Source organism: Vicia villosa, linkage group LG3, assembly GCF_029867415.1.
Source record: "Vicia villosa cultivar HV-30 ecotype Madison, WI linkage group LG3, Vvil1.0, whole genome shotgun sequence".
Lineage (NCBI taxonomy): Eukaryota > Viridiplantae > Streptophyta > Magnoliopsida > Fabales > Fabaceae > Vicia > Vicia villosa.
The window spans coordinates 170,011,787-170,023,587 of record NC_081182.1 but is presented as its reverse complement, the minus strand read 5'-3'; the positions used below and the strand labels follow the sequence as shown (position 1 = coordinate 170,023,587).

Here is an 11,801-nt window from a genome sequence, read left to right as displayed (position 1 = left end):
GGGAACATTTGTCTAAAAATGAGAAGGTGAAAAAGAAAGAATACAAGAGAGTATAGATTATAGAAAAAGAGGGAAGATGTATGTGGCAAAGAAGACGCGATAATGCTATTAGAGATTTGAGAAAATCGGGACTAAAATCATGTGTAAGGATGAGAAAATTGTTCGTAACATAAGGTTAAGGTATTATAGATTTAAGTTTGGGTTGAATGTGAGTTAAGTAAAAGTTAGGTTGTAACATAATGCGGTTTGATTCGGTTTGGTTTGGTTTTTAAAATACAAACCGCAAACCAAACCAAACCATGCGGTTTTGTTAAAAGATGACCCAATCTAATCCGAACCAAATGCGGTTTTTTGCGGTTTCGGTTTGGTTTGGTTTGGTTTGCGATTTTCTATTGGGTTGGTTTGGTTTTGATCACCCCTAATATCAGCCACCTATATATCACCAAAATTGAAACAACATATTTATATTACAAAATTAATACTCAAGGTTCTTTATTCTTATATTTATCTTTATAATAGGAAATAAAGGGTGTTCTAAAAAGCACTGCCCTAGCTTTACGATATGCCATGTGTTCAAAATGGATATATTTGGTGTCCAAAAGATTAAGGTAGATTCTTTGACTAAATACTAATTAGAAAAATATTTATTTTGAACATTTTTTTATCATCATTTCAATCATAAAGAAATAAAAAATAATAAAAAGTATTTATAGTCAGAGAACCTTCCTCTTTAGTGTCCATCTTCTTCTTCTTTCTACTTCACCTTTTCTCATATATCCATTTGTATGTTTAAAGCAACACTGCATATCAGTACAACCTGCTCTGCTTCTACCTCTGCTGGTCATCGTGGTCAAGTCACCATCTCCATTGCAATTTGTCATCTTCTTCAACTAAACCCTAACTTTGGGTATAAATTAGAACTTAACACAACCACCATCATCGCCGACCAGCTTTCCGGCAACCTCGCACCACCATGGCAAAAGTATTGAATCGAAAGCCGCCGCTCCTCATTCTGTTATCCCTCAAGCACTGTGAGTTTACTTTCTCTCAATATCTTAACCTAAATTTTGGTACAAGTTTCTGGTTTAATGAAATATCTATTCTTGTTGATTGCGGAAATCCCTAAACAATAACAACACTTTTTATGTTATTTCAGTGTTTTCTATTTATAAGTATAGTTTTTTTTTACTTTTTGAAGTTCTAAAATTTATTTTTTTGCTTAAATTATGTTGCTAACACTATGTGTTCTGTCAAATTTGTGGTCAACCAGAACATACATTACAGAAGGAAAATAGCACCATTTGATGTGGATTTTGTTGTAGGTAATGGCATATAGTATTATTGGCTGCAAAACTCCACTCTCTAACTGAGGCTGGCCAGAATTATAAGGTTAGTGATTTCATACCTTTTGGGAGCTTTTACTTTTATTGCTTTTGCTTTTATTTTTTGTCTTGTTTGGTTGGTTGTTATTACTTGGACTGTTGGAAAATATTATTATATTATGTTTTGTTATTTATTACTTATACCCTGATTATTATGGCTTGTTTCTACCGAAATGTGATAGGCGAAAGTTGGTTTAGTGTCACAAACTTGAGTATGGTCCTTGACCTATTAGGTGGTTCTCAAGTAGAATTACATTTGTCTGGTTTGACTGGAAGTAATTAAGCAAAATTTTGGTTAAAAAATTTAGATTAAAATTTGACTTATGACTAATTAAATTATAATTGCTTTTTGAGTAAAGATATTCAAACACAAATGATTTCATTTCAAAATCATTTTTTATGAAGTCGATTTTACATTTAAAATATATTAAACGCCCATTCAAACATATATTGGATAATGACATAATATAATATCTTCAATCCACATATAAAATTTTATATTGGCACATGAAACTATCTATAAATATTAAGCACCAATTTCTATTAACTGAGATGGAATCTGTAACTAATCTGTAGTATGTAAACAAAACAATTCCTAAGTAGTTTCAGATACCTAAGAGGTTACTCATAACTAGTTTGTATCATGAGAAAAAAGTATGCAACTATCAAGCATATAAGGGATATAATTAAAAAAACTTTCACCCTCATGTTTTCTACAAAGTAACCAAAAATTTATTGGGCAAATAATGAGCATATATAATAATATTTGTCAAATAAAATAAATTTTTCTCCAAAATATAATAACTAGAATAAATATTATTGATGATTTGTCGAATAGCACTGCAACAAAGGAAACAAAATATAAAAAAGAATTTGCAAATTATAAACTTAAAAGTTGAACAATATGTTGATGCCCGCTCTTCTCAAATTCAAAGTTGAAGTGTATTTTTCAATTTCACTCAACTTTATTAAAGACTTTGGCTAATATGCATAAGGATTTTCCATATGCACCGTGCATAAGCCTACATAAGTCATTGGATCATGTTTTTAATCCAGTATTGAATATTGAGTATTGAGTGGTGAGTATTGAGTATTGAGTAATAACAATTGATGTCTAGAATTTGATCAAATGATCCAAGGGTCCATAATAATCTATGCACGGTGCATAGATTTTTATCTATGCACGGTAACTGCACCCTTTATTAAATATCTATTGTGGTTAGGAATCAACTTAATATATATTGATATATTAAACATACAGTATTGTTTATTTGAAAATTAGAATATAAATATGAAATAAATATTAGATAAAAGAAATGAGGTTAAAACACATGTTTTTTTCCATAATTAATTACTTAATTACTTCATTTATACTAGAGAAACTAAGAAATATTTCAATCGCATACACATGAGCAATTGAGGAATGTAAGCTCTTGGTGTGATCTAAAATATTAAAATTTTTGTCGAATAATTTTTATATCTTAAAGGAAGATAATAGGGAAAAGTAGTTGCTAAAGGACATTTTAGTAAATCCATGAAAATATTAGAATACCATGATCCTTGGATTCATCTAAATAATATAAATACCAAATTTTCAAATTGATGATTTTTATATTTCAACTAAATTGGATAAAATGGTTTAAGTAAAAGTTTGTTCATGGATACCAAGATGTAAATAATCCATAAAAGTTTGATCTAATATTTTCATGGATTTTACGTTGTTTTCACAAGATGTAACAATCTCATATTGAGATATCATTTAGTAAATACTTTTCCTTATTTTTTAATTTTAAAAAATAAAAATTACTTAAAAAGTATTTTAATGTTTCATATTACAATCAAAACTTACATTCTTACGCTGCTCATGGGATATGATTAAAATATTTCTCCGTTCCTCTAATATATATGAGATAATTGATTGTGAAACAAAAGATAAGTTTCAGCATCATTTCTTGGATATATTATTATCTTTCAATTTTTCATATAAACCCTATTGCATGTTTAATTTGTTAAGTTGATTCATGATACTATACCATAATGGATATTTGATGAAATATAGAGAATTGATGAAATACAGTTCAATTTAAGAGGATTTGAGAGAACATGAACATGTTCAGCTTTTAGGTTTATAATTTGCAGGTCCTTTCTTATATTTTGGTTCTTTTGTGGCAATTATTATTATTCAATAAATTTTCAAAATCTTTTTCTTGTTATTTTATTCTACGGAAAATTTGTTATTGTATTCAACAAAGTATGATAACAGGATGAAAAATTTATGAAAAAAATTCTTGATTACTTTATTTTGAAAAACACGAAGGTGCAAGTTCTTTCTGGTAGTTTTGAGAGGGATGAAAAGAAAGATATGGATTTTTATCCGTTAAACACTTGACAATTTCATACAGTTTTTGTTTATATGCTACATTCTAGTGAGTTCCATCTCTGTTAATTGAAATTGGTGTTTATTGTTGGGAGCTAGTTCTCTTTGATAATATACTCAATATTTCACTAGTTCACCAAAATGTCCTTCATACTAAGAAAAAGATAGAAGATATAGACTTAATCCTCTTCCCTTCTATAACAACTAACTTCATTTCATAATATTTATGTTGTATTATTACTCCTAGCACCATCTCACACGTGTAACCCCTTTTTTCCAAAATCTACTTGCTGTTGCGCCTCCATGAACCTAAGCTCTGCCTCCCCTTGACAGTCGCGTCTTCGCTTCTCACACATTTTCCCTTATCGAACAAATATGTGTTCTCAGTTTACAGAGTTTGCTTTCTTTTTTCTCTACAGAAAGTTAAAATCACGAATTCTAGTCTAGACTATAAAATCACCTATGCCTTCTTCGATCTAATTTCGCGGTTTGCATATCAATCTCTTCGGTGTTTGCATATCACTGAATGTTGTCTTTCTAACTAAAACCTTCGTCATTAATTTTGTTAGTTTCTTTTTTTTTTTTAGAACAAACAAGTTATTTGATTTGTATCACTATTCCATAAAAGACCTACGACGACGTTTTTTTCGGGCTTTAAAAGCACTGCTGTAGGTGGCGCTGCTATAGGTTTTAGCAGCTCTTTTGGTTTAGGCAAAAGCGCTGCGTAGGTAGGCCTATGGCAGCATTTTTTCTTAAAAAGCGCTTTCATATATTGGCATAAGGCAGCGCTTATTCGTAAAAAGCGCTTTCATACATAGGCCTAAGGCAGCGCTTTTTTTGAAAAAGTGCTTTCGTTGGTGTTTTTAATAAACCTATTATTTTTATAATTTCTAATATTTTGGCATATCTCAAATTCTCACTAATATTTTGAGAAATACATTTATTATATTAAACAAATAAAAATTAAAAAAATACATTTAATATGAAACATTTTATGAATTAGTATTGCATATATTTATTATCAAAATACAAATAAAACATCACTAATTTTATAAGTGCTCTAGAAGCTAATTTTACAATCAAATTTTCAAAACACAAAATACAATACATATATATATATATATATATATATATATATATATATATATATATATATATATATATATATATATATATATATATATACTGATTTGCTCCCTAAGAAAACTAGTTCTCTCCAGCTGAACGTGACTCCTCGATGGCCATAATTGACTTTCCAACAATGCACAAATCAACTTCTAATTTATCTTCAATTTATCTCCTCGATGGCCTAAGGCAGTATTGGTGCAGTAAACCTAAAGATGTAATGGGAACAAAGAGGAACTACGTGTAAGGACACTGAAAATACATACAAGATCAATTCAAATATGTAATGCAAAATTACTATATGAAGTTAATGATATGGTAATTGTTCAACGTTGAAAAAAAGAAGAGATGCAGTTGTAAGGCAATGTAAAAATTAAAACTATATGCATTATAGAAAAGAATCTATTTAACAAAAGGTTGGTTGATATTGCTAACTAAAATTTTGAAAGATTCAAATAATATGCATACTTAGTGATTGATTATACTTTTTTGGCCTATGCTTATGACATGAATGTGGGCTACAAGGAACACATGTACAATAAAATCAGATTTTCCGCAATCTCACTTTTCACAAATTCTTCAATCAAATTTTTTCTCACAGCAAAAGTTTTCCATGAGAAAACAAATTTTAACAAAAACTCAACACTTTCAAAGATATGTAGTACCTATGCAAGGCCTGATCATCTGACAACTTCCCCTTTGATCTAAACCAGAATCTCAAACTGCATTCAAATTTCAAATATGTTTAGATAAATGATTTACGGAAGACTGAAAGCATGGGATTGCTGTATAAATGTAAGCACAAATTGGGTGAGAGGTCTTAGCTGACCTATGAGGAGTCTTGGTCTGATTTGTAGCAGGTCTAGGTTCACAGAACCGTATCTCTATCGGCCAGGGAATTAATTCAGATGTAGCAACTTTGTTCCAATAAGTTCTGAAGCAACCAAATTTGTAAATACAGCATAGAAAATTATCATATAAACACACACGTCCTTATCTGGATATGCAGGATAATAAATCTTACCTTGGAAGACGAGGATCAATAAGACGTTGCTCTCTTAACTCTTCCATTGATAAAAGCTATAACAGAGAGCAAAATCTATTAGTCTAAATTTCAAAGCAGCATTCGGCCTTTTTCTTTTGAATAAACATTGGGTTAGTTGCCTCATCTAGAGTGGGGACCGATGGCATAGACACTTCCTGGTGTTGAAACCAAAATTCCTCAATCTGCAGAATTAAGGTAAGAACAAAAATAAATGTAGCCCGAATATAAACTAGAAATCATCAACTAGCAATATTTTTAAATCATGAAAAACTGAAACTGCAACTACGACGAAGAATGATGAGTACCTGAAAAGAAGCCAGCAAAGTGAATATGACCTTCTCCTTTTGAATGGCATTAACTTTCCTCGTAGCAAAAATCCTCCCATCACGCAGACGCTTAACTTTATATTGAATTGGTACTGAAATAGGAAAGAGCACACAATGTATAACATTTTCACAATTATAAGCAAACAAATGAATTAGCCAAACTCATAACACACATTCTATTGAAGAAAATATTGCTTGATTTACTTAAACATGATCAGTAAGACATAAACATGCTTACTTTTAGAATCCCCCGCACGAAGAAAATACGCATGCAAGCTATGAGCAACTTTTAGACAATCAACACACATTGATGCTGTCGCCAGTGCCTTGGGATTACACATTACCTCATAAGAAGCCTACCCTAGAAAATACTATATGAAGAATACAAAGTAACAATTTTATCGCGCACCTGTCCAACTAACTGTCCTCCGAACACTTTCCCATAATTTTGAGCATACGAAGGGGTTATTTCTTGAAAAATATCTACCTTCGAAAGAGAAAGAGTTGAAAGATTTAAAAGGCTTAATCCTTTCAGGACAAAATATTTTCATTCTCAAACTCAATTATAACATATCATGTGTGTAATTGAGCACCATTATTGGTTCCAAATGCAATATATGCTTTACAAGTGAGCCTGTCTGAAGAGATTTTTCTGCACTACCGATAGACTTTGGCTGCAACAGCGGCAAGTGCTCGCGCGGAAGCACTACACATGATAGCTGCATTGCAAACAAAAGAAAAAGTTGCTACCATTTTATTTACAATTATATCATGTTGATATTGGAAGGCAATAGGACAACGAACCAACAAAGGAGAACCTTAGTCAAAGCTACGACATCAGCATGGTGAACTGCATTCGATAATCCTGCAAGTTGCAAGCTCACATTAAAGAGCAGTTTTGAACGTAGCTACATAAGCATGAAGTTTATTACCAGTAATACCAGATCCAAAATAATCATATCTTTTAAGCCTAAAATCTAGATCCTTTTCGTCATCGGTGATACCAGGTCTAATAACCTTAGTCTGCATACCAAGAATCTTATCATTAACAGACTTAGCATCCAACATGATTATAAGACTAGAAATTTTCAACATGACCTTAATATTTGTTTGGAATAACATTTTACAAATGTTATTTCTTGATTTAAAAGAACCAAACAGATAACCACAATTAGGAGTGTAAAAAATCGAAAACACAAACCCAACTGCATAATTGAACCCAACCTCATTGATAAAAACAAAATTGTTTATGTTTGTTCATGAACTGTTATTTCGGACACAGTTCACAAAACTGAGTACTGATCATATTGCCATTTCAATTCAAGCATTCAAAAGAAAAAATGAATAGCAGAATTCAAAATACAGAGCAAATTAAACATTATCATATTGGTACAGTTCATATTCAACAACCAAAGGCACAGTGTAAAGAAACTTAAGATAGAACATCAATGCATAACCATACTCATCCAATTAACTTACAGTTAACCTTTACCTTCATTATCATTTCATTAGAAACCCTAATTGAGAGAAGAATCAATAGAAAACCCTAATTGATAGAAGCATAAATAGAAAGACATAATTGATAGAAGCATAAATCGAAAACCCTAATTGATACATGCATCAATGGAAAAGGATATTGAAACTTACAGTTTAATCTATAGAAGGAGAACTTGATGTGAGTTGGGAAGTGAAATTGATGCCCTAATTTTCGCAACCATACACGAACTCACCATAGACGAAACGCACAAAAGCATGGATTTCAAACTGAGAAGAGTGAGAAAGGATGCTCGAATTCAAACGGAAGCCATTGAAACTGAAGAAACGAAGAAGTAGAAGAGTGGGAAATCGGCGTTGCACGGAGGGAGAGAAGACTGGGATGAAGTTTTTAGGGCTTATCAGTGAAAGAGATTGAAGGAGTTTTTGTAACGGCGGCGGCGGTCAGAAGTTCGTGGCTGGAAAACGTGGTCGGAGAAGAAAACATGGTCGGAGAAGATGAAGGCCAGGACAGAGAGAATCACGAAGGAGTTTCAACATTTTCTAAAAGCGCGTTTTGGAAAATTTTAGAATTTTTAGGGTTTTACTAAGTTTTAGTAAATTAAAGCCCTAAGGCAACGCTTACTGAAAGCGCTTTCTATTCGCTGGCTTCTACCAGCGCTTTTATGAAAATGGTTAGCAGCGCTTTTCATGAAAGCGCTTTTTAAATTTAACCTATAGCAGCGCTTTTCAGAAAGCACTTTCGTATGTGTTGTCTCTAACAGCCTTTAGCAGCACTTTTCAAAAGCGCTTTCTAAAGTCTTCCTTTAGCAGTGCTTTTTTTCCAGATTTTATTTTTTTTTATTTTTAAACTTTTAGCAGCCCTTTTGGGAAAAAGTGCTCTCTTTGTAGTGCTGCTAAAACCTAATTTTGTTGTAGTGTATCCGAATACTCGGGGATAACAAGAATATGCATTCAATTAATCCTTTTTAATCCAATTTTGCTTTTAAATAATTGATTTTTTGAATGGTGTGCCATAATAACTCATAAATTAAGAGTATGCACATCTAATTAATATTTTAAAATTAATTTTAATTTAATTTTAATTATTTTTAACATTATAAATTATAATTGGGATCTATGATAAAAATTAACCCGATTTTAAAAAAAAAAATCACATCTTATTTATAATGAAAACTAATTTATTTTATAGTAGCTTACTTGGATTGCTTTTAAGAAGATTTAATAAAAAATGAAGCATGAACTTTTAAAAGAGGATTACTTTATCTATCCCATGGGGTGATGATGAATATATTGAAAACCTGATTTTTCCTTTTTCATGTTATAGAGATGCAACTCTGAACACATCCAATACCCACAAAAGGAGTAGCAAGTGAGACACACGCCGTTTATGCCAAAAACTAATATGGAGATGCATTTCTGGAATAACCCTTGGAAATCATTGATTGTGTATTTATTTAGTGAGTTAGTTTATTTAAAACCTCTGTGGCAATTTTGGAGATGCATCTCCGAAAATGTCAAGTAGGAAGTTGAATAAAACACCACCTTGCAAGTTCTTCTTTCTCATGATCCAACGCACTTTTCAATCAAAACCCTTAAAAAAAATCCTTTCATTCTCAATCAATTTTCGCAGTCCAAAACAACATTATTATGTTTAAGGAGCAAAACAAGTTGGAATTTGGTACAATTTACATGTATTTTCTTCCTCACTGCTTGCATTATTCTTTGTTTTGTTGAATAAAAATGAATGTTACGTTTGGAGATGCACTTCTGGAGTAGGTTTCATGTGTTTCAGATATGCACTTCCGAATTGTTCTAAAGTTGATTTCAATATTAAATCTATTTTTGATTTTGATTTTTCGTAGATATGGTGCACCTGTTGGCTGGAGATTTCGTTTGAAGAAAATGTACTTTGAAGGATTAGAGATTTGAAGAAAAATGGTTACTGATGACCATTTCGAAGAACAAATGGCTACTGATGGCCATGTTCGAGAATGTTGTTTAAGTTAAAATGAAGATAATGAGTATTGGAGCTGGTTCAAGATAAATTGTCTTTTAAGGACTTAAGCGTTTTTGCGAAATGCGAAGGGTACTGAAGCTTGGCGTGTTTTCGTAGCATTCTCGGTTTTGATCACGTTGCCACATATCGAAAGAGAATTCAGGCGGGATGATTTGAATTTCGAAACAATCTGTGTAACCGAACAAGGACAGATGGCGCCCCAGGGATGCGAAGCGTATGCATGTGAGCAACGTGGCATCTTATTAACGTAGGACCGTTAGGGTCAAAATTAGTATAAATAAGAGTCTTAATGTTAGGATTTTGTGTGTTCATTTTTGTACAAATCACTCACAAATCACTCAAGTATCAAGCGTTAAGAGAACGAGTTCGCTGAGAAATGTACATATGACACCACCATCTTTAATATGTTTGTATTCATTTTAATACAAGTATCTTTTCCAGTATTTTCCCTTTCTTTCGTTACATTCCAGTCATTTACATTCTTGCAATTTTATCCTTTGTTTTAATTCACTTCGAAACATTTACTTTTCTGCAATTTACATTCTTGTACTTTAAAGTTTCTGCAAATCTATCTTTGTTATATTCTTCGTCAGAGTTATATTTACGTGTATAACAAGGCGGTTGTGGATCTTTATACTTTGTCTATTCAATTCCTATATCGAAGACTAGATAATCAACAAACATGAACCAATTCATTACACATGACAAACTTTTTGACTATGTCCTAGGATCAATCTAGTCGATCCTGCGAGTAACCAAAGTATATTTTATAGTTTGGAAGACTAGCGGTTGTTTACCGGAAATCACCGTAAACAAATTGGCACGCCCAGTGGGACAGTGTCAAACAGATTATTTTTAATTGGTTGTTTTGTTTTGTCTAGAACATATCAAGACCTTGTATGAACCTTAGGAACGGTAAATTAACCAACAGTGCACAACCGATTCCAAAGAGAAGGTATAACAAGAAAATGGTCAATTCGACCAGTGGAGGGGGCCAACAAGATCCCCCACAAGGGTCAGGAACAGTGGCAGCAAATTCTACACATGTTTCGACATCTACATCACAAGAACAGGAAATACCCGTTTCGGGAGGATCTGCGGCTGCAGTTGGTTCTCAAGCCATGCCCGAAAACACAACAGGAACGATCCCAATTTCCAGTTCGACTACCATGCCTCATGCGACAGGCGCAAACGAGACACTTCATTTCTCGACAAGTCAAGTACATTCTCCAGGGCCATTCTCATCTCCATTCGATGTATGGAGGCCTGGAAATCCTTATGGAATGCCGTACACTTATATGGCAGGATCTACATACACCGCACCTAATGTCGCGACATTTTCGCCTAATACAGGTTCAGTAAGTAGAAGTGCACAAAATGCAGGCACGTCTAGCCAGATGCCTCTTTTAACTACTAATAGTCAAGCAGCAGTTAGGCAAGAAATGGACGCAAGTAACCACGGTATGCTGGGTGTTCTTGCTAAGGAAATAGGGTCACTCTTTAACCCATTAGTGACAAATATGGCCAGAACTAACCAGGATAATGTAGAAATCTTCCAAAAAATATCATCTCAAATAAATCAAATGGCCGATTTTATGGGAGTTCCACAGACTAGGCGAAGAAACACCCAACCCACTTATCGAGAGGGTGATCCGATCTTAGAACGTATTCAAGATACGGTTCCCCCGCCTAGGGAAACACCTGCGGACATAGTCCCTCCGCCTAGAACAACACCCGCTGGCGTAGTTCCTCCGCCTAGGACAACAACAGTCGAAAGGAACCCAGTGATAGATCTGGAGAACACAGGTCGAAGGACTGACTTGGGTCAACAAGAGACCATCGAAGAGAGACCCAGATTAAGGATAGTTGGTAGGAATGAACATCCAGACGAAGTAGTTCAAAGGGTTAGGAGAGAAAATATGGCTACAGAGAATAACTTAACTGCCATGATAGAGAGAATCATGGCCAATAATGGACTTAACACTGGACTTCGACGTCCAAATTACACATCCCCTTTAGCAGAATTTATCAT

The 11,801-nt window shown here is 33.1% G+C and overlaps 1 protein-coding gene and 1 pseudogene across 1 annotated transcript; both read right to left on the bottom strand.

The window, feature by feature from the left end:
• Positions 1 to 5,451: 5,451 nt before the first annotated feature.
• Positions 5,452 to 6,078, bottom strand: LOC131662584 (acyl-CoA hydrolase 2-like). The gene is made up of 3 exons (XM_058932399.1): positions 5,909 to 6,078; positions 5,714 to 5,818; positions 5,452 to 5,606 (listed from the first exon to the last, which is right to left on the bottom strand). The coding sequence occupies exons 1-3, from the start codon at positions 5,953 to 5,955 to the stop codon at positions 5,513 to 5,515; spliced, it is 246 nt and encodes an 81-aa protein (XP_058788382.1). The 5' UTR covers positions 5,956 to 6,078; the 3' UTR covers positions 5,452 to 5,512.
• Positions 6,079 to 6,106: 28 nt separating this feature from the next.
• On the bottom strand, positions 6,107 to 7,323 carry LOC131659365 (acyl-CoA hydrolase 2-like; annotated as a pseudogene).
• Positions 7,324 to 11,801: the final 4,478 nt, after the last annotated feature.